General features: G+C 35.3%; 2 protein-coding genes across 8 annotated transcripts in view; one reads left to right on the forward strand and one right to left on the reverse strand.

Annotated features, from left to right (window-relative positions):
• The window catches only part of LOC127837691 (3-oxoacyl-[acyl-carrier-protein] reductase FabG-like), a 325,705-nt gene extending 321,827 nt beyond the window's left edge, over window positions 1-3,878 (reverse strand). For 3 of the 7 annotated variants that reach the window (XM_052364965.1, XM_052364960.1, XM_052364964.1), the window contains exons 1-6: window positions 3,783-3,867; window positions 3,581-3,647; window positions 2,541-2,686; window positions 1,723-1,815; window positions 1,378-1,516; window positions 514-554 (exon numbers count right to left, since the gene is read on the reverse strand). In XM_052364965.1, coding sequence (XP_052220925.1) covers window positions 514-554; window positions 1,378-1,516; window positions 1,723-1,815; window positions 2,541-2,686; window positions 3,581-3,617 — 456 coding nt within the window. In that variant the 5' untranslated portion in view covers window positions 3,618-3,647; window positions 3,783-3,867. Of the gene's footprint in view, window positions 1-513; window positions 555-1,377; window positions 1,517-1,722; window positions 1,816-2,540; window positions 2,687-3,580; window positions 3,648-3,782 lie in introns of all 7 variants that reach the window. The other 4 variants (XM_052364966.1, XM_052364962.1, XM_052364961.1 and 1 more) reach the window with 4 other exon arrangements.
• A 7-nt stretch (window positions 3,879-3,885) lies between these two features.
• On the forward strand, window positions 3,886-23,323 carry LOC127837677 (protein odr-4 homolog). Its single transcript, XM_052364935.1, has 12 exons — window positions 3,886-4,012; window positions 10,383-10,658; window positions 11,459-11,562; window positions 11,904-11,940; window positions 12,986-13,123; window positions 14,334-14,501; window positions 16,425-16,547; window positions 17,072-17,156; window positions 18,200-18,382; window positions 20,571-20,669; window positions 22,606-22,683; window positions 23,126-23,323. The coding sequence occupies exons 1-11, from the start codon at window positions 3,917-3,919 to the stop codon at window positions 22,674-22,676; spliced, it is 1,380 nt and encodes a 459-aa protein (XP_052220895.1). The 5' UTR covers window positions 3,886-3,916; the 3' UTR covers window positions 22,677-22,683; window positions 23,126-23,323.
• Window positions 23,324-24,369: the final 1,046 nt, after the last annotated feature.

The raw sequence follows: 24,369 nt of genomic DNA on the forward strand, positions 1-24,369 counted from the left end.
TTTAGGCGGAAAGTGTCGTCCCTGATTAGCATGTGCGGACTGCTAATCTGGGACGACACTTTACACACAAGAATTAAGCCCAACTTTCTCAGAACGCGACTCAATGTATGTCAACTACTTGATCAAATGACAGATGGACACATTATTCTCAAAATGAACACATACAATCAACTGAATGGCCATGGACTATTCTTCAATTCCAAGATCATGCAGGCTACAAAGGATTAAAGGTCGAGTCTTAACATCCATGTTCAACTAGTAGCAAAATGTACATTGTACAGCGACATAGTGAGATTTTGTTATGCCGAATTCTTTGTCAATGTCCTTTATTTATTTAATCAAACAATTGATAGGTGTCATTAATAAACTCATGTATAGCTCAATTATGCCGTCTAACAATATACTTCTTTATTCCCCGTCTATTATTCCTTAAGTATTTATCATTTTAATAGCTATGTATATGATAGTAAGCCGTTTATCATTTAAAGTATATTATAGGAAACAATGACATACCGCCATCGGTCCAGAAATACTCGAGACATTCACAACACAACCTGAAAAAACATATACTCCACATCAATGAGCCCCAAACATAGTACAGTGTAGACATGTTAAACTTAATGCGTATACATGTAATGTAAAGTGTCTTAAGCTGGTCAGATTTTATAAAGCTTTCTACCTTTACGCTTATGTATTTTCTTCTTACTTAAAACGGCTTTACTATGTTTTAGAGATTGTCCTAAAACAGTATACTGAAATATTTTGTAAATTATTACTGGTTGTATTATAAATCTTTGTCAAATCGCCAAAAGTCTAAAATTATGACACATTATGTAAAACCAAAGAACGGCATGGATGCACTATTAACGTTAACCATTTCCAGCTCAGAAGCTACGTGAACATGTCTATAATAAATATTCAACCAGCTTAAAACCAGACCAGGGCCCGTATTCACCAACCGATTCTTAGACTTAAGAATAAAGAATAGACTTGGAACCAAGAAAAATGTGTTCAGTGTTTAAATATATACAGGCCTCCACTGGTGATTATGTCATTAACAAAATGTTCTATATGAAGAATAATATAGACAGAGATGTTTACTGCAGAGTTTGGCTAAAAATTAAAGAAATTATTGAATATTCTAATTTAAAGAATTTTCTTTATTCTTAGACTCAAGTCTAAGAATTGTTTGGTGAATACGGGCCCAGTCTACGAATAAATCCCAATTTGCTCAGGTTTTATGTTCTTTGCTGCTTATTAGTACCTTAGCGTTGGAAAGGAAGCCTTTAAAACTTGAATCTAGAAAGAAAGGTCGTGAAAAAGCGTATCTGAGTGGTAAATGATTAAATATGCGTACATTCACGTATTGCCTGATACCTTTCGTCTTGATCAGGTGAGGCAGACACAGTTTCGTGAGCAGGAACGGTGAGCGGACATTGGTCGCCATCACATGATCAAATTCCTCCATGGTGGCCTCGAGCGTGCTCGTGTATGACGTCACAGCCGCATTGTTCACCTTCAAAAGTCAAGTATGGCATCCATGTGCGCATGGATTAATGAAATGAGGATTTATTTTGCCAAGCAAACGTTTAAGGCCGCCGTTTTTACTACAAAATTTAAAAAAATATAAAAACGTATGCGCAGATTGATCAACTGTATCCCCGGTTATGCACATATTAATTACTTTTATCCCTGGTTATGCACTTGAATAAAGATCCTCACCAAAACGTCCAAGAGGCCATTGGAATCAATTGTTGTTTGCACCAGGGTGTTCAACTCATCTTCTTTTGTCAAGTCACATACAACAGGAAGAATCTGGAACAGCTTATGCATGCTAGAATTCGCATAAAAAAACATTGACACAACTGATTTGACAACTCTTGAAACAGAGTTTTAGTTGAACAAAAGAATTTTAAATAAAAGGAGCATTTCTAAATTCAAAATGCTTCAATTTAAATTATATTTACATGTAAATCCTTCTTACCAATTAAACTGTTCTTAAATTGACTACGTAGTAACAAACTGTGTTTTACCTTCATATAGGATTATCAGTCGCCCTAGTTGCACTAACTTCATACATGTGTATATGTATACCGGTATATAGTACTACAGCACAGTTTCGGTGTACGTTAATCAAAACGACAAAAATGAATTAAATATTGCAGAAGGTAATTAAACCTGTTTTATGCTGTGCGATATGGAATTTACAGACCTTGTCAAATGAAGGCTCTAATGGGCCACTTTGCGTCTGAGAACAGCCAATCAATGACTGGCTTACTTTTAAAAAATCCCTTACATTTCAATGATTTCCTCATGATGGAAGTTTGATTTCTTGTGCCATTTATTGTCAGTTGTGCATGAGTACATTATAAATCAAACGTTTCATTTTAACAAGTAAGAATTTCCTTTTTTTGGTAATGATTTTTTAACACTCTTTCCATGTTTACAACCAACGTTTCTTAATTGTGGTTACTATACAACCAACCATTAATTTGCTGTCTTCCTTTACAATGCAACCAACCATTTCGCTGTCTGCCTACCCTATCTTGGGCGAGTCCATTCTCTGTCAATCTCCGCGCGACGTCGTTCAGCTTGTCCTGGTCCCTCCCGGTGATAACCAGACGGGGTTGGAACTGGCACATATGCAGGGCAGTGGCGTATCCAATACCTGTCACATCCCCCGACCCTTAAAATCACAAAAGAGACTGTATGCACTAAGCTCCTACGGAAAATCGTAACATTTAAGATTCTTTCATTCTATTAAACTAGGACCTACCGGTATACAAACGTTGTTTGTATATGTCCCAATTTTTTATTACAATTCCAAGCTTTAAATCCTATTTATACCTGCAGCAAAGCAGAGCAAGAAACTGTTGAACATCTTGATTCCTCACTAGACAGCTCAGAATAACAAAGTAATAATATACGGAGAACTAAAAAAAAGACAATCTTCAAATGAACCACTGACTTTGTGCAGGAAAGCTGTATAAGACAACCTTTATATGAACCATATATTTAGCTATGGTAAGCTAGAACAAACAAGAGATGTGTTTGTCAAAAACACAATGCCCCCTATTGCGCCGCTTTGAAATAAAATGTCAATATATCAGTTGGCAGGTTTAGAAATTATCTCCCTTTTAAAACTAATTTCTTCCATTGGATTATATTTTTTTAACTTTTGACCTTGAAGGATGACCTTGACCTCTCACCACTCAAAATGTGCAGCTCCATGACATACACATGCATGCCAAATATCAAGTTGCTATCTTCAATATTGCAAAAGTTATGGCCAATGTTAAAGTTTTCGGACGGACTGACGGACGGACGGACAGACAGTTCAAATGCTTTATGCTACCCTTCCGATGGCATAATTAAAGTATAGTTGCTATGATCTGCCAGCTGCTGACCCTCTGTGTGAGCTTTTTTGAATGTACTCATAACAGGCCAAAGCATTGAAGACGAACTTCTATGAAAACGTTTCCCAAGATTTAAATTGCCACTATGAAATTATAATTCAATATTTGCACTGGCAGCACTGCAGCTTTCAAGTGAAGACAGCATATTTCCAAAAGACACTTACCTGTTATTAATACCACTTTGTCTCGCAGAGAAGTCATTTTAGATGTCAAGGATCAAGCGAAATGAAACTGAAAGTAGAACTCTTAATTAAACTCCAACTTTGTACTTATTATTGTGATTATGTCATAACCAAAAATTGCATATAAACAAAAATGCAATTTACTGTTTAAAATTATGTGATACTTAATTTTAATTCATTCTACCTGTAGTTGTTAGATGTATTCAAAATTTATGAAGAGTGGCAACATAGTATCTTTCCTCTATTAACTACCGCTCATTCTTTGTTTCGGACACATTTTGCTTTCGGTTCAATTAAATTGTGATTACTCGAAAAAAGATGGGTCGAACAATTTTAGCCGACGACAGAATTCAAGCATATGTTGATAAACTACTGTCCTCAAATACTTGGTTTCTAGGCACAATCATCGGCAAAGTAAGCCTGATTATGTTGGTTTATCAGCATTAATGATATGTTTTATTACACAAATAAAACAAATGTTCACTTGTCTTTAATGTCCACGTACTAGTACTACTATCATGACTATGTCGTAATTCAAATTATCGAATAAAATCTCAACGATTTGGTATATTTACATCTAAATCTTACGTCGCTGCCCTCAGTCTTGAAAATTACGAGACGGGTGGTGAGAAGATAAAGTTAAGAGTGAGAGTAGTAAAGTGAGAAAAGTTTTAAAGTCAGACAGTAAAGATGCATCCCCAGTTACTTATTATCCCTCTCCCTCATGCCTCTCCGGCTGTTATAGTACCAGAAAGGCCATTTAACAAAAAGGCCGCACCAAAAAGGCCGCATAAGTTAACCAAAAAGGCCTCATGGTATACCAGAAAGGCCATACAATATTTTGTATTATCATTGAATAGTTATGCTGAATATAATTATCATATCTATTAAATAGTCATAACTTGTTTATTAGTCTACTTAAAAACCGTTAATTGTATAATCAAAGTCTGCAAAAATATCGCGAATTATTACATACAGTATAAATTGTTCGTTAGTCACAATATTTTTTGTTGAATAATAGATGTTTCTGGTTTTTTTTTTATTGAAAGCCGTTATTTTTGTAATCAAAATCGGCATAATTATCGCCAATTAGCACATAGGAATAATCCGTTTAAGAAATTTTTTAAATTCTCTGAACTCTCTGTTTGCATCTAAAAGTGTAACAAATGAGCAGAGACGTAGATAACATCTCTAAAATAAGTAATGAAGGTGTTGTAAACTTACGTGGCAGCCAAATATATATAAGATCCAGAATTATTGAGAATATATAACCCGTTCATGTGTCAAAGTTGTCTATAGTAGTTGCTTTGTTTTATTCATTATATTGGAAAGTATACCGGACTTTATTTGGCGTTTGAAATATAGTGTTTTTAAATCGTGTAAATTATACGAATTTCTTCACGAGTGTTAATTTATTGTGTGTTGATATTGTGTAAATATTGTGGTATGAGCATTGGCTTTTTGGTACGCTTTAGGGCCTTTTTGGTAAGGCCTTTTTGGTATGTAGCCTTTTTGGTTTTCGGCCTTTCTGGACCTTAACCCTCCAGCTATTTTGGCCACCAAGAGGATAGAACCTAAACCGGCATAGTCATTGGGAGTTCAGATAGAAAAAACTACTGCTTCAAGCAGAAGAAATGGAATAAATCAGGTTAACATGGTCATCAATTTAATTAAACTGAAGGCAGTGGCTAGTCGTACAGCCCCGTACGGCTAGACAAGAGGCTAGCTGTAAGGCTAGACAATAGGCTAGCCGTACGGCCCTGTACTTATAGCCTTTCCTATGGAGATTGCCTAGCCGTACGGCTGTTATAACACATAAATATATTGATGAATTATTGATCTACATGCAGATTCCGAATTTTATAGCCATTAGACCAGCTCATGTAGTCGTCGTCACAGAATTTGCAGTCTGGTTCATGTTTCGTCGTGGTTGAAAATCCGATTTGTGCATAGTATATAAAGGGTGTAAACAAGGGAGATATAAAAATGTAAATTTATTTCGCCAAACAACAATTATCGCAATCAATAGAAATCACAGTTATGGAGTATATAAATACGCATTGGGCCACAATTAAAATAATGTTGGTTTGCCCTTTACCGACCCTAAATTTTACAGGTGGGTAGGTAGGTAGGAAAATTATTTTATTTTATTTGAGAAATTATATTTTTAATACACTAATAGTCTATGAATATTTAAAACACTGTTATTAAAGCACTGTTGCAGTGTACGAAGCCCTATGTAGCTTAACATTATCTTGTTTGCTGTTTCTTGCATATATTAATATCAAATGCATGCTTGTGTGTTATTACATCAAATATTTGTTCATTATATGATGTTAATTGCTCAAATGCATTTGGTAATTATTTAACAGCCAGACAGCTTTTATTTTTAACTTAAACCTTTCCCTTAAATTGGGCTTAATTAGCATGCAACAAACATTGAAGGAGTGTAGAAAGACAGCCATAATCCTTTAATGGAAAAAATCAGACATGGCGAAAGACCGTCACATTTTACAGGCCAGACTTGCCTACCAGGAGAAACAATTCACAGGCCAGTTGAAATTTTTTACAGGCCTCAATTTTAAGTGTTTGACCGGTTAGTGCATAGTCTCGGCATGGCAAAGTAAATTCATAAAAGGGCAAGCTGAACATTATTATAAAGCACTATTTCTTCTTGAATGCTCTGAGCTTTTATGAGTACATACGTACAGCTCAGAGGGTCAATAGCTGGGAGTTGTATCATTGCAACTAACATAAGCATGAAAACTTGATTTGGGGAAATAAATTAAGGGTGTTAGTTTCAGTTTGTGGATATATTAACGCTTTAAACATATATACTTGAGTGCTGTCGATGTATTTAGGTAAGAGACATTAATATATTAAATAAGTTTACCTTTTCATATCCATTTCACTAACATGCCATTACAGTACCTCGGTAGATTACGCCTAATTATTTGGACTAATCATTACAGTAAACTGTTTAGTGTGGCAAACATAATAAAGCAGAATATGCACATAAATCTGATTAAACACAGATCCACTTGCATATAAATCAAATCATGTTTGTCTTTTATTTTGCATTTTCGAACGATAATCCTGTAACTGTTAGATGTATTTTTCTTTGCGAGTAGACTGAATTCCGATTTTCAAACACTTGTTCTGTGACATTCAGTTCATACATTTCCAAAAAAAAGAGAGTTTCATTTGTATCTAAAACGTATGCTCCATCGTAGAATGACACGCTCTTTTCATTAATCCATACTTATTTAAGTTATTATATGATGTCCGTCGTAAATTCGATAGTCATTTGTCCTCGCTGAGCATCGTTATTTCTTTTAATTGTCCGCCATCTTGGATCATGTTAACAACATGTGTACAACGAGCGTAAACTCGTATATGTCCGACTACTTTCGCGAACCAATAGTTAAGTATGATGTCGTTCGGCCATTTTCACGGAACACCGCCGATCGCGATGCTGGTTATAGAAGCTTGCATTACTGTCTATTCTGGGGCATATGAAATTCCAACCATCGGAGCGACCTAGATCGGTCAGGGGCGATAATAATGGACAGGGATATAAATACGCGCACGAATAAATATTGCAGTCGGCTCTTTTATGATTGGCGAAAAAAAAAGAAAAAAAAAATACGTTTTCAGAAATCGCAATAAAATTTTTTGGGTCTGGGGGTAAAAAGTGGGTCGGTAGGTAAAGGGCAAACAAACTCAATTTTAATTTAGGCCTTGTACATGCAAATATCAAATGTATACAATAAATATATACTAAATAAAGGAACATCATTAATGCAAAAGCTATCCTATTTATCTCTGATTTCGCCTGCCTTTGCCTTCTGATTTGAAGTTCTTCCCTCCATGAATACAATTGTATGTAATATCCGACACTTTAAGATTTTCATTGAAAGTTTTCTTAGGGCATCTGCTTTTAGCAGCCTCAATTTTCCTTGAACTACGTTTGTAAAACTTAACACAATTTGAATGCTGGTACAATTCAATTTTGCATATTAATGCACCATAAGTGGAGAATTTTACCCCAACAGTTAAAAACACTGCCATTTTCAGTGAACCGTTATATTGCTTGTTTGAAACCATCTATTTATCAATTATCTAAAAGATAATAAAATTATTTGTGTTTCTAAATTTCTGAGAACTACCTTTGATGGCTGTCGTCATTGAATTTCATAATATCGATGCCGCAACTAATTAAAAACAGTTTTCACGACTTACATAGGAACGTCGACTAATTAAAGAATCAAATTAGAAACCGAATTAAATTATTTGTGTAACTCAATTTCTAGGACCTAACTTTAACGGCTGCCGTCATTGAATTTCATAATATCGATGCCGCAACTCATTAAAACAGTTTTTCACACCTTACTTAGGAACGTAGACGGGGCCGTACGACTAGCCACTGCCTAAACTGAATTGATTGAAGGTTATTGTATTTTTGAAAAGATTTATTGAATTAATTTACTCACTTAACTATAATTTTAAAATCCTCTGGTTACCACATTTTAAGCGGTCAAGGAAATGAGTAACAGAATTTCTGAATTAATGCAAACACTGCAACAATTAACTATTGGCCTACAAAGATTTGTATAATTCCTGTTAGAATTGTTTATTAACAGCATGTTTAACCACGCAAAACCACTAGCAGCATACGCAACCACAATAACATTCACTGGGCCCATGGTTAACTTAGCTTGTATCGAGATGTCAAACCAAAAAAGGAGAGTACTTGATTGCAATAGGCATAAGCTCAACATAACTTTTTTTATTCACTGAACATATTTTATTGAAACTTTAAACAGTTATTAAACTTTTGTATAACTTCTATTTACTATTTAACAAGTTTATGTTATATCAGTCGTTCTTCTTTTGAGCAACATGGACACATAAAAGTGCTAAAAAAAATTATAAACATGTTTGACATTTTTGTCCCATACTGGTTTCACCGGAGGGGACTTATGGTTTGCGCTCTGTGTGTCTGTCTGTCTGTCACACTTTTCTGGATCCTGCGATAACTTTAAAAGTTCTTCAAATTTTTTCATGAAACTTGAAACATGGATAGATGGCAATATGGACATTTTGCACATCATTTCATTTTGTACCTACATCAAACATTCTGGTTGCTATGGAAACACTTTTTTTTTAATCTGACAATGGTGGAGCTGGTTACTTATGGGGACATATATTGCTTTGCTATAGTCTTGTTTCAAATACATTTCGGCATATATCTTACTGTTAAAAGATTTCATCAAATAAACATCCAATGGGGAAGGGGCATTCCCACTGTATATTGCTTGCTGTTATGTGCCTGCACAGTTCTTATGCTAGAAATTGTGTATGTAACATTTTCTGAGAATTGGGAGAAAGTGAAGATATTCAGGGATTTCAGTAGATATTGAAAACAAAGAGTCAAAATGACCCAAGGACTTAAAATTATGAGGGGTCTGAACAAAAATGATTATGGTCAAGATACTGAAGTAATTTGAAATGTTCGGAAATGCATGTGTTAGGTTTTGTAATAGCTTATTTATCATAATAATGAATAAAACATTTACACCAAAGTATTATAAGCTCGGCGTTTTCAGAGAAAACCCGAGGTATTGTCATAGCCAGCTGGTCGTCCGCTGTCTGACGTCCGCCGTCTGCCGTCCACATCGTGCTAAAACCTTAACATTGGCTTTAAAATCAAAAGGCTTCCACCTACAACTTTGAAACTTCATATGTAGATGCACCTTTATGAGTTTTACACGCCACACCAGATTTGGGGTCACTAGGTTAAAGGTCAAGGTCACTGTGACCTCCAAATTTTTTTTTTAATCTGACAAGCGTTCATTTATTCAAAACTGCACCCGTAGCCGAGCGTGGCACCCGTTATGCGGTGCTCATGTTATATCCATAACATATAATTTCTGGTCCTTTTTTTCTAGTTAGAGTATGAAAACAAACGTGTTAAAATGATGCATCACAAATTTTTTGCAGGGGTCAAAAAATAGAAAATTGCAATGTGCTTGCATCAAAATGCAGGATTCTGCTTCTGCAATTGAAATCACTGGTATTTTTTTTTTAATAAATCAAATAAATGAAACTCATGTTGTGTTTACACTACTGCAGTTGTCTGCTTCACTTTGCATTTTGCAATTTATGTGGACATTGAATGAAGAAAACAAATACAATTTATGGAATATGGATACATTTGGAATATTCAAGTTGAATTAAGATTTTGAAATGCAATTGTACCTTTTTTTCCTTATTTGTTTGTGTACAAAATACTTGGAGTGCAAGCATATGACATTATCACGAGAGCCTTGTTCTTAATATTAACCAAATGGACAATGCCACATGACACTCAATATGAGAAAATTGTATGATACAATAATGGCATAACAATAGTTTGTAAAAACATTGCCACCTCTGCATCCAGGAATTTTGTTTAAGGATTAAAAGCTAACACGTTTCAATATTTACAATCATATTTGTTGTTTAAAATCATGAGACAATTATTGAAGTTTTTTTTATTTTCTCATCTTTTGTTCCTTTTTTTCCCAAAGAGAATTTCTTAAACATGATGCAGTTTTCCCCCAAACACCTAAGCTTACTTTGAATTATTATTTTCCCCTTTCTCAATTTTGTCAATAATTTTTTTTCCAAAATGAAAGGCCCTTTCCCCAATTCAAGAAAAAAAGCCCTGTTTCTAGCATTATTTATTCTTCAATATCAGTGTTATTTTACAGTCTTTCTTCAAATTTACTTTCACTTATAGCTAACAAACCAGAAGGATTACGCTGTCCACATTGTAAAAACTCCGGAACCGCTGGAAGATTCTGCCTCAGTTGATCAGGAGCCAGAGGAAGGCTCCCAAAATCCTCGACAAAAATCCCAGACCAGGCCGGCAGAGTTGGCAGACATTAAAGAGCAATGGGCCGCAACTCATGCCAAGCAGGTGTCCATGATGTTGCCAGGTGGTCTCGACATCATTGGTATATTTGCTGTGGCCCCTCCAGCTATGATGCAGGCTGCTCAGGTTAAACTGAGACAGGTAAAAGCCACTTTTTATGCTACCGGTAGGGTGGCATATAGCAGTTGAACTGTCAGTCCGTCTGTCTGTGTGTCCTTGTGTCTGTCCAAAACTTTAACATTGGCCATAAGTTTTGCAATATTGAAGATAGCAACTTGATATTTGGCAATGCATGTGTATCTTATGAAGCTGCACATTTTCAGTTGTAAAAAATCAAGGTCAAGGTCATCCTTTAAGGTCTAAGGTCTGAAAACAAATTCCAAGGGAAGTAACAAGCTTTAAAGGGAGATAATTTCTATTTTATATCATTTGGCAGGTACAGATCATTTTCACCAGGGAAGTAATATTTATCAAAAGGATATAATCAAAAACAAATTTTAAGGTCAAGGTCATCCTTTAAGGTCAAACGTCTAAAAATACAATCCAAGGGAAGTAATAAGCTTTAAAAGAGAGCTAATTTCTAAACCTGCCAAATGATATATTGAAATTTAATAGGGGGCATTGTGTTTCTGACAAACACATTTCTTGTTTATGTAAGCAAAGTTAAGTATTTTTCAAATCCACAAACTTGTCTTGGTTTTTCATTTAACTCTCTAAAAGATGGAATAGCCTTTAGCTATCTCCAATTAATAGGGTTATTTGGCCTTCAATACAAGTGTAGGTCCTATATGTTTTGCTTGTCATGTCGAAATAATTTATTGAGCCAGAGGTTATACTATACTGTTGCCAATACTTTAATGGCTGATGTTTATTGAATAAATCTTTAAATGTGAATTTTTGCGTTACATATTTTATCTTAATTTTCTCCACATTATTTTCAGATTCTGTTTGCAATACAGAAACAAGAGAAGAAGTCTAGTGTTGCTGACCTGGGTCATGACATAGGAGAAAGAATATTGTTACAAATATGTTCAACCACAAGAAAGTATCCTCATTCATTTAACATTCAAATGTAGTCAGTTTGAGTCTACTCTTTTCTTTACTTTGGCATTCTTTGGCTAAATCTTTGGCTTAAACTATCAAAACTGAGTTTATCAAAGCTCTTGCATGAAAGTCAGTCCGAAATAAAGTCCAACCATCAAAAAATAAACTGTTAGAGGAGCATGCAATAATACGATGACTATACAAATATGTGTAAATATATTAGATAGCTTTTTTATTAATTGAGCTTTTTTATTAATTGAAATACATCTGCATTTTAAAACTTTTTCTTTTAAAACCTCATTATTGGACATTTTTACCTATTATTCCTTGACATTGTCACAGATACACATGCAGAACAATAGACGTGCAGGATCCAAAGGTATTACTTGAATATATAAATATTTATGCCAAGTATTATATGTGAATAACAGATCTTGACTAGTTTTTATACGCCCGTCTATTATGGTATACCCCGCGTCTGTCCGTCCGTCCGTCCGTCCGTCTGTCCGTCCGTCCGTCTGTCCGTCCGTCCGTCCGTCTGTTAATGTCGTACGCTACGTCAAATATCCTTTGACAGATTTTCTTCAAATTTTAACACAATCTTAATATTGATAAACCCTGATCCCCTTTCGTTTTTGACGGAATTCTGAATTGTCGTTCCAGAGTTATGGGACTTTGTTCGTCAAAATTTCGTGATTTCATTGAATGTCCTACTGTAGCTCAAATATCCTTCGATGGATTTTTTTTTTTTTTTTTTAGTATCCCTGAAAAATTGAACAAGGTGAGCTTTTTTCTATTCCGATTGTACACTACCACTTACCCATCTACATTTCTCTTTTATTATTGGTCAAAATATCTATAACAGGTTTACTTCAACTCCATATCCTCTAAAGAAATGCATACATATACTCAAAAAAAGATATGGTATGAATGTCAAGGAGACGGCGCTCCATGCTCATGTACTTATAAAATAAACCATGTATTCAAATACAAATAAACTGAAGTAAAAAAATGATTCAAAGGGTTATTTATTACCTTACTACTTCATTGGCGAACGACGGGCGTATCATGCGCTCATGGCGCAGCTCCTCAGTTTTACTGTAAGAAAATACCCCTCTGTTAGTTTAAACCTATTTATTTTAGCTTGATTGCATCGAAAGCATCAGGCTTATAGATAGCTGTCGAGTCCGTTTCCTGGGCCTATAACCTGTTACCAGTACTTGGGCTTTCTTGGTGTCTTTGAGGAAGATCCAGAGAACGCTCTCGAGTGGGGATTGAACCCATGGCCTCCTGATCGCTTGGCGGACATCTTATCCATTACACCACGGCAAACTTTTGTGTTGCCTCTTATTTACAATTAAATTTATGTTACCAACCTAAACACCAATGTTAAGATACATTATGGTTTTGGTTTCTGTTTACAGAGTGCATTTCGCCCAGCGGAGTGGAGAAGTCAGTCGACCGGTGAGAGGTGGCTGCGACTGGAGGCAGAGCTGGCACTCAACATCCCCATCTATGTCTCCAGCAAGATGAAGGGCACAAACCTAGCAAAACAGATACAGGTATAAGCAGTGAATCGTGTATCAGCAAACCATATCCATTACTAGACGGTTTATTTCACCATGGAGCCTAGGTCGAAAAAGCAGGTTTGATTAATGACTTCACATTAACCACTTAAGCATTTTTCTTGTGAGTCTTTAAACCGAGTTTTAGTGTATTAGGTGCATACTGTAATTACTGTATGTTTTTGGGACATTCTAAATTTTCTGACACCCTGTTTTTTAACCAATATAAATATTTTTCAATCAGTTTCATCACTGTAAATTTGCGGACATACTGGTTTTACAAGGCTATTTTACCAAATTCTGTACTACTTATCTGTTGACACTGCCATCATGCGTTTTTACAAACTGATTAAGGTCATAAAACCTGGCAGTTAAATGCCTTAAGGCGACGGACTGTAACATTTTTGTTATTGAGTAAATGATTATGTACAAGTATACTGATTAAAGACAAAGGTTTCACGCAACAGCTTAAAGTGAAACATATATAAAAGTTATTTATACTATATGTTGTGGTATTTTAGAAGTACATGCTATTATTGGTTAAAATAAATGACGCTTAATACATCACCTACCCTGATCCATGGTCAATGCAATACATCTTGTGTCTGTTGTGTAATCTAGATAAATTCAGATAGTAGTATTACACAATGGGGGTACATTTACATGTGATAAATAGGGGCCACCACCTGTAAGTGACTCCCAAGTGACAACCCGTCCCCACTGCGATTTATTGCGTACAAGTATTACAAGTAATTTGGAAAATTACAAACAAAACATTTTAAACAAAAAATTTTTTTATCAAAATCTGAATTTGGCCAATTTACATGTTTACAAAATAGTCATTGTTTTAAAAACTATAAAATTTCATGCTGATGAAAGTAAAAAGTTTCAAAGTATTGCAATTTATTTCCTTTTACTGATACATCATAACTTGAGAAGGCATTGGTCAATAGTACAGAATCCTGATGTACCCAATAAACATTTTCTAGTGCCCATATGTTTTTTCAGCTAACAAAGGGGAATCCCAAATAAAAATAAATGTCAATGTTCGCTCTACTTGAAATAAGTAATATTAGTGGACATGAAGATTTTCTTTTTAACCCGTACAGCTTGACTATCATCTACAATGGACATTGAAATAAGGCCTTTGAAATGAGACTGCAGTTAAAATCTTGGACCATTAATATTTTCTTCCATTATTTTTCAGACTGGTTTACAACCATACTTCAAAAGTGTGTGTACTAGTCTGATGCTGGTGGATAACACATTGAGACAGGAAATGGAAATACTAGACCAGTCCACTGACAGGAAGGGAAAGTCTAAAGATATATCTGCTAATCAGTCTAGCTACAGTTGTAACATCTTTTTAAAACATGTAAGCATTTCCATTACTCTGATTATTTAGTTCAATCATTTGATCAGAAAAGTTGTGTATATAACTTTTAAACATGTACCGCAAAGTGAGAAATTGTACAGTTAGTCCACCTCTCAAACTTATAAATGGACCATACCTGGTTTAACATTGGTGGCTCAATTTAGTAAGCTAATAAGCTCTTTGTTCAGTGTGTAACATGAAATGGGCTAGCATTAAGATGTCAACCATGTTTGTTGAATATAGTGTAAAATTGTTTTGATGATATTAGGAGTGATTATGTAAGCCATATTTTCACAACTGTCAGAGACATGTGTCCCATTAGTTAGAGAGAAATGAAAGTATCTGTTTTTATGCTCCCCCGAAATTTTTCGGGGGAGCATACAGTCGCCGCTTCGTCTGTCCGTGCGTGTCTCCGACCGTGCACAATTTTTGTCCAGGCTATTTCTCAGCAATTAATGACCGGAATTCAATTAAACTTTATGGTAAGCTTCACTACCAAGAGGAGATGTGCATATTATCAGCGGGTTCTGGTCGGATGATTTTTCACAGAGTTATGGCCCTTTGAAAGTTTCCATTAACTGTACATATAGTACAATTCTTGTCCGGGCTATTTCTCACCAAATTATGACCGGAATTCAAAGAAACTTTATGAGAAGCTTCACTACCAAGAGGACATGTGCATATTATCAGCGGGTTCTAGTCAGATGATTTTTCACTGAGTTATGACCCTTTGAAATTTTCCATTAACTGTACATATAGTGCAATTCTTGTCCGGCTATTTCTCAGCAACTAATGACCGGAATTCAATGAAACTTTATGGGAAGCTCAACTACTTTGAGGAGATGCGCATGTTATTTGTGGGTTCTAGTTAGATGATTTATTAAGAGAGTTATGGCCCTTTGAAATTTTTAAGTTGCTAAACCATCCATCGTATTATTTTGTCCAAAGTTATGCCCCTCAAGACGTTTCCTTTTATCTGAATATATAGTGCAATATTGTGACCAAAAAAAATTTGGGGAGCATCACCCGTCTCTGACTGTTTCTTGTATATATCCTTTCATGAAATGATAAAACAATCCTATACTGTCTGAAATCAACAGATTTTCTTTTAATTTCCTGCTTTTGACAAAGGAATTCATGAAATTTATGAACTTTGATAAAGAGTTGTAGCACATAAATTAATGTATTCTGATATCATAAACATGATGTCATTAATATCACAAACACAATGCTGATCACTGTTTTTGAAAAAATATTGTTCATCATTGTTAATAGTTTATTAAAAGCTCACATGAGCACGATGTGCTCATTTGCCTTTTTATAGAAGGAAACAAACTGTCTGAACAAGTTTAGATCCTTACTCAACTCTTACTGTATTACGTTGGCATTATCGGATACTCAACAGGGCTTTTTTTCCTGACTTTGTGAAGCGGCCCTGGCCCCTTACTTTGTGAAAAAATGAGTCGCGAACTTTTCAAAATTGTGAAAACATGAGTTGCAATCTTTTCAAAATTGTGACAAATTGAGTCGCAAACTTTTCAAAATTGTGAAAAATTGAGTCGCGAACTTCTTAAAATTGTGAAAAACCGAGTCGTGAAATTATTAAAATTGTGAAAAACGGCCCATTTTGTAAAAATTCACGGCCATGTAAGGTTTGTGAATTGTCCTTTTCAAAATTGTGAAATGTCCTTCCACGGCCACTCATAAATAAGGAAAAAAAGCCCTGCTCAATACTTATGTAAATTCTATGTAATTACATTGGGTTCAACAGTTACAAAATACTTGCTTTAGTGATCAGAAATTATCAGGTACTCCAAATTTACTTCAGTACTTTGGAATCAGGTACTCAGAACTGACTGATGTATTTTGTACTTAACAACCAGTATGTCTACCTTGTCCCTTAGTGGTCGATGTTTATTTCAGCCCAGCAGTCCGGACACCACAGAGCCCAGTGTGATTGACTGTACGACACAGTTGGTTATCAAGGGCAAGATTCATGGCCGGGCTTATGTTATTGGGAAAGCCACAGTAAAAGATGCACAAAACGTAAGAAATAGTTATTAATGTACAGAATTGTTATATGGATTATTTGGAAAATGAATTTTCTTTGGAAAAAAACACCCTAATACAAAACATTTTATCTCCTCATCACTCCTGCAATTAGTGGAATAAAACCCTACGTTTGAAGCTCAGCTGTATTTTCATCTTGTAAAAAGCATTTTTCAGGATAGTGATGTTATTTTGTTTTTCCTTGTTAAATATGCTTATGTGTATTGGTCTTTTACAGAGTATTCTCTATGAGGTTTACATTTGATCACAATTATTTCTGATTCACCCTGTATTTTGCATGAGCTCCTTTAACAAGATGTGTCAACCTATATATGAGCATGAAAAGCCTAAGGCTTATTGTAATGCTGTCAAGTCTGTTTCCTGGGGAGTACCAGTACTGGAGGGAGATCAAAAGACCATTGGGGATTGAACCCATAACTTCCATGCTCATAGATACACTGTCTTATGGTGAACGTTTTATTTATAATATGTCATAGATAATCCAAACTCTATGTTCTCAGACAATGCGTACAGATATCATTCGCAGTATTCAGTCTCGATGTGAGCTCCTATCAGATGATATACAGGTGGTGGAGGACGATATAGGTCAGTATTCAGTCTCTGTCACATTCCGGATGTAGCGGGTATTTTGCATGGGCAACATGGAAATACAAACTGAATTGCAGAGCCAAAATGCTGCTCCATTCACCTGGTTTCCCCTATTTTACATTCCCTCAGAATCTTCTATCTGATCAAAATTGCAGAAGGCTCTCATGCTTGTACACTCATTTATTGAGAGGTGGTATTATAAACAGCAGCTTTTTAACACATTCAGCCAATTTTTTCTATAGGAGGAAACAAGTATAAACAGTGTTAAAAATAAAACAGTAAGTTTGTTGAAAAATATATAATCGCCCCATTGGTGCAAAAAGGTACCATATGCCTTCTAATTTCAATGTCATATGGTACCTTTTTGCACCAAGGGGGCAAATATTATTTAACAAACAAAAATAACTGTGTTTTAAACAAAAATCATTCTTTTCTGGAGTAAAAAAAGGTCATCAACCAAGCACAAATGCTGATTACTGGTCATAGCTTACAAAAACTACTATACCCTTTACATGGCTGGCTAGTTATGGTAGAGAGGTTGTCTACAAATCTAAAGATTACAGGTTCCATTCCTGGTACAACCACATAACTCGTGAGGGAATGGTCATGAAATTATTTATGCGACCATTCTTCCAATACCTCAAATAGGGCAGTTTTCAGTTACAACCTAGGAAATATGGGCTTAAAGCATGTTTGTCAAGTGTAATCCTTGCTTAGCCTGTGCCGTCGGTGCAGGCTTTTTCAGGGATGACGCTTTTATTGTTTTTTTTGTTTAAAGCAAGTTTTTTCTAAACAAAAACAAAGCCCAGTCTGGTGGGAGAGTCCCGTACCTGATTTGTCTGTGCGTTCTGCACAGGTTAATATGGGAGGACACTTAAAGCACATGCATTAAGCCCGGTTGTCGCAGAATAAGGCTCAAATAAACAGAACTCTGCCCTTGTTTACCCAGAGACCCATGAGGTGCACACCCTTGAAAATTGCAAAATATCTATGAAAAAAATAAAGAAAGTAGTTACAACTTTTGCCTTGTTTTTTTCCAGAGACCCATGAGGTGTACAGCACTCCACGCAGGGTGTTCTTCCAGCTGCCAGGCTCCAGTCTCCAGCTCTGTGACTACATGTTCCAAGACGAGAAGTTCACGGAGGTCAGAGGACGGGTACAGGAGCTACTTGACCTGACCTTGGAGGAGGAGGATCTTGACCTTTCCTTTGAACGACCTGCCAGTGAGTGGATTAGGTCAAAACTGGGTTATATTTACTTTATTTGAAAAAACAACAACATTTATTGGTCCCTTTCTTTAACAAATATCATTTTAAAAACAATTGTAGACAGTCTTTATGTTTTAAGGTAGCGCACCTCTAATGGGCACATTCCAAATTTAATCTAAGTAATTATTTTCTTAATCAGCATCATTTCACTGAACTACATGCAAATTTGTAGGTAGGCTTTCCATGCTTTTTAAAAAAATATACCGATTTTTTCAAAACCACCCCCACGCTCGGCTTTTTTCCAGTTTATTTTCACCCCTGGGGTATATAAAAGTTCTATAATTCATTCAAATTTCCAAATACGGGCATGCAGTTGGTGTGTACAGATGCTGTAAAGGTGTTTAAAGTTTAAACAAGATGAAATAAGTATTCTTTTACAGACATTTTTTTTTTACAAATTTTTATCTATGGAAGAGCGCCATGAAATGTAAGTGATTTCAGCCAAGTAAAAATTGGGTCGGTTAAAAACAAAGTGTCATAAAATTCAAAATAGTATCATTTAAGTCATATTTTAAACTTAGTTTTTATAGAAACACTATATACAGCAAAAATACCAAGAAATAGACAGATTTACCGTTTACTTTTTGAAATAAAAATAAAAATGCAACAGGCATGGTTCGTATTTTCAACAGTAAATCACCCAATTTCGCCATAACGTTGTTTTAAATTTAATAATTGAAGAATGTGCATAAAAATTGCAACATATTTAACAATAAATATAGCTTATATGCCATATTAAATCAAATTACGTTTGAAAATAAATAAAACGCGTCGCAAAAAAGTATACGTAGTCGGCAGGATTCGAACCTGCGCGGGAATATCCCAAAAGATTTCTAGTCTATCGCCTTAACCACTAGGCTACGGCACCTAATAGTAGGCTCTTCAACCTTCGAAGAAATCGCGGGAAATCATTAGAGGTGCGCTACCTTAATACTGTAAAATCGTTGTCGTCAGTCGGGCGAATTCTGTAGCTTTCAGGGATAACCAATCCACGAATTCAACACTAATGTAGCTTTCAGGGATAACCAATCCACGAATTCAACACAAACACATCGAAAAATGACAGAATCAATTTTTTTATGCCCCCGAAGGAGGGCATATAGTGATAGGACTGTCCGTCTGTCCGTTAGACTTTGCGTTTAGGTTTCGAAAAATGCTCATAACTTCTATGTCGCTTCAGTTAGCAACTTGATACTTGGCATGCATGTGTATCTCATGGAGCTGCACATTTTGAGTGGTGAAAGGTCAAGGTTATCCTTCAAGGTGAAAGGTCAAAAAAACAAAACCAAGGGAGGTAATAAGCTTTAAAGGGAGATAATTATATGTACCTGCCAAATGATGAAAAAAAATCAAAGCGGCACAGTAGGGGCATTTTGTAATTGACAAACACATCTCTTGTTTTTCCTAAATCAGAAATCCACAACTTATTATGTCAAAGAAAAAGTATTTCTTTTGCACCATACATTTCATTTTGACGAGTTTAATTGTTTTATAGTATTTATATAACATTATGAAGTTTTAACTTTAATGTTAAAATATTGATATCCAGTAAAAAGGGAAAACTTGGATTTTCTCACTTTTGGAAAGAGCAGAGTTTGCGCTACAGAGGTCTGTTACTATTCCACATAGGTCTTATTAAACACTAAGGAAAAATATGCCCAAAATTACTTTAAATTTGGAGCAAACTAATGGTCTTCATTAAAGAAAAAAAGTTGCCTACTATAGTAACACAGTCATTGTATCATTTGTATATTAAAGTGTTTTAATATTATGTAGGTAAAAACAGATATCCATAATAATAACAGAAACAGAAAAAAAATCTGAAAAACTCCTAACGTCTAAAAGTCTTTGAAGCAATTAATGGAAACTGAAATGTATTGTGTTAAAGATGGAAAGAACATGTGTTACAGATATTGTATATTCTAGAAACTTAACTTATTGTTAGTTTGTTATACAGAGTTTTGTGAAATTTACCCCTGAACCATATTTAATTCTGTTCTACGGAGCTTCGGAAAACTGGATTCTGGACTTTTTCAAGTCTGTTCTACAGAGTTATTGTGAATCTGGGCCCTGGATCTGAAGTAAAGTTTATTCTACAGAGCTTTGTGAAACTTTTCCTTGGACTATTGGAGATCTATTTCAGCGGAGGAGGACTGTTGTGAGTTGAGTGTAGCCCCAGGGCAGAGTAGTGCAGCAAGTGCAGAGGTTACCAAGAGCAACCAGGGGGTTACATACTACATAAGTAAGTAGCTTTGTATTAACCGCTTGATAACATGAGCCTCGTTCTGGGTTAAATGGTCTAAATGCCTTTGCATGTCGGTGTTTTCCCAGATTAACCTGTACAGTCTGCACAGGCAAATCAAGGATGACACTTTCCGCTTTTTAGGAATTTTTATTGAAAGGAATTCTCTTCTTAACAAATATCCGCTTTAAAAAGAAAGTGTCTTCCCTGATTAGCCTTTGAAGAATGCACTGGCTTATCTGGGACAACACTTTACGCACATGCATTAAGCCCAGTTTCCCCTTAGTGAGACTTATATGTAAGTTCTCTGCGATCAAAAAGGACACAGAGAGGTACTGAAATCAAATCTTCTCATTAATAGCCGTTGTTCAGATAAACATTAAGTGAATTTTCATCTGCATCAGCAGGAGAGAAACCTTACTTTCAGTCAATTGTTTATGGCTAATTTCCAAACAGTGAGACACAAGAAAGATCTTTAGCGGATTTTGTTTATGGGCTTATGTTTTGTAATTTTAACTTCTTTGACCTCAAATGTGAAAATTTATGCCACACAACCGTTTAGCAGCAAAATGTTGTGTGTGCCTATTAATTGTTTATTGCTTAATGATGGCTTTAATGCAACTCCTCCGCCCCTCCCCCCCCCCCCCATGATTGCACATTATATTGAACTGATCCTCCTGTCAGTACCAGTTGGTCTTGTTATTACAGTTTCTTTGTACAAAAAAAAAGAAAACATAAATCTGGATCATTTGATAACTCAAAAAGTACAAATGTTAGGTTGATTAAACTTTGTATGTGTATTTAGGGCCATATGGAGATTATGCATGGTATTTCATGTGTGTCAGTCTGTCCGAAAAAGCTAGGTTTGTGAAAGTCAGTTTGTAAATAGAGGTCCATACTTCAGTGTCAGACAAATATTGCTGTTGCTATGTTAATACTTAAATCGGTATCCTGTTATAACTCAAAAACTACTTTCGCTAGGTTGTTTATGTCAGTCAGAATGTGGATAGGGGGCCATATGGTGAATATTCATATGTTTTAATATCTGTGCAAAACAAGGGAAAACCACAAATCAGGATCATGTGACAGCTCAAAAAGTATAAAATCTAGTTTGTTTAAACTGTGTTTATGGACAGAGGGTGATATGCACATTGTTGTTGTTTTTTGCCTGACCAAAATTGTGGTTGCTATGGTAACAGAACGAATTGGAAACTAAAATCAGCATCCTGCCATAATTCAAAGTACTTGAGCTAGGAAAATGAGATCCTGTTCTTACTCGGGCAACATTAACCGCTTATAAACAAAGCTCTTGTTAACATCATTTTGGTTATGAAGTAAATGGAAAGAAAAACGGTTTGGTCGTGTCCCAAATTGACCAATTATACACATAAAAGGAAATTGTAACTAAGAAAACTTAAGATCTTCAAAAACTGCCATGACTTTACTGAAAAGGCTGAAGAGACTACCTAAGATTGGCCTCCAGAAACTAAAGCTTCCAGCTTCATTCAAGCTTACAGATAGGCGAAACCTTCAGGCTACTCATGCTTACTGAAAGGCAAAACCTTGGTGTGTTATGCTTGAGTGACAGCAGTAATCACAGTTGGCACCAGTCAGGGGTTGCTAATAACAATCACTCACAGACTATTGTATTAAAATGGCTTTATTGGTGATGTTAAAAGTGTTGAGTGTTTTACATACGCATACAATCGATCAAGTTATTTTGCCATATGATTTCATGCTAATGAGTTACATGCTTACTTTAGATATAATAAACTATTGAATATTTCTCTGTACATGTATATACAGCCTGTATGCAATCTGTGCAATGACTACATGTATATTGATTATTCCATTTACAACTAATCTTGATAGTTTCTCTTTACTTGTATATAAAACCAGTATTTCACCATCATACTAAGCTTCATGTACATTGCAGTGGCAGGTGTTGGTGGTGCACTGGCTCTGGCAGCAGCGGTGGTGTCATATCTCAACACACCTGACACATAATTAATGGGTACGTGTAGGTAGCAACATGTGACATTTTATTTATAAGCAATCACAAAATATTATTTAATATTTCATTATTTTATGTCATACAAATGTAAAGTATTTATGTGTTATTTAGGGCAATAAGCAAAATGGGCTACATTTAAGTCACTGTGAGTGTATTTGCAAAGTGATGTCAAAATTGAAAAATAAATTTATAAAATTTCTGTTTGTATCATTGCAGTTTCATGTGTTATCTCTGTAACAAATGCAGTGTGCAGATTGTACAGGCTTTTTCTTGGACGCTACTTAAGGCACATACATGAATATACATGAATCGCAGTTTTCCTACAAGTCTTATTTGTTAATTTAGGACATATGTTGGAGATTGTTAGGCAAATAAACATTAATCATTATTTTGATTTTCTTACTAATGTTGAACTGGTATAAACCCGCCATTTGTATTTCAGTTGGAGCATTGCAAGAGGACTGTGTGTTAAGAGCTGTAAATGGACAATAGTCAAAGAAGATATAATTGTAATGTGTTAATTGCCTTGACATTTTGTCGACAATATACATGTTTTTGTTAATGTAAATTGTTTATTTAAACTTTATTTTTGACCAATAAATCTATTAAGTATTGTTTACGAATAAATCAAAGTACTATACTCCTCAGAGTTGGAGGTTATCATCACTTCCTCAACATACAAGCGGACGGGAATGTTATACCTCACACAGGCACGTGCTAGTAATGTGACATTGAAGTGAAGTTTGAACAACAAGAGTTGGAAAAAATATACAAAATTGGGATCAAGGTCATTGGCAGTGCCATAGCCAGACCCAAATTTAAGCACAAAGTACAGACTGAAGCAAACATCTTATTCTTAAGCCGAGGCAGTATCTTAGGTCCTTCTATGGGGGGGTCCGGGGGCATGCCCCCCCCCCTGGATTTTTTTTTTACCTAGAACTTCTCTGGTGCGTTTTAAAGGCCATTAAAAAAACTACATTTTATTCCTAAATTATCAGAATCGCGGACGCTACATATTACCGTTTGGTATCAATAAAGTTCACACAAAAATCTGCTACACGTTAATTGTCAATTTTATATTCTGGTACCATAAACCGTGTTTGAAGTGACAATGATGTAACAAACTGTAGAAAAATAGTCATATACTTCATTTGAAGTAAGATAGAAAAAAGAAAAAAAATGAGACGCAGCGCTCTCATACAAGCCATAGTATGTATATGGATAATATAATGTGCTTTACATATTTATTATTGAAATACTAAAATAAAACAGATCTACCTTATAATATGAAGAAACAGATTTATCTAGCAAATAATGTATCATGTACATGTTTTATTATTCTTCAGTTTTTAAATATCAATCTTATCGAACGCTAATTCAACTCTCCTGTCTCCAGTCGAATCCCACATTTGAAGAATTTGTTTTCGATCAACTGGAATGTGTTTACAGTATGCACAAACATTAAAGCGATGCCATTAAGCCGTTCCTCTTTCATAGTAGAACGTGTCCACCTTTTAAGCCTTCGCAATGCGCTAAAACTCCGCTCACATGTACAAGAACCAATAAAAAAAAATAATCTTAAGTTAACATCAAATCAGCTTCTGTAAACTTGCTGTTGTAGTTCAGACAAGATCACCGTGAAAAAATTCGTGGACGATTTGTTTTTCCGTTTAGAGCTTGAAAGTA

The sequence above is a fragment of the Dreissena polymorpha genome, chromosome 7 (genome assembly GCF_020536995.1).
Source record: "Dreissena polymorpha isolate Duluth1 chromosome 7, UMN_Dpol_1.0, whole genome shotgun sequence".
NCBI classification, from domain to species: Eukaryota; Metazoa; Mollusca; class Bivalvia; order Myida; family Dreissenidae; genus Dreissena; species Dreissena polymorpha.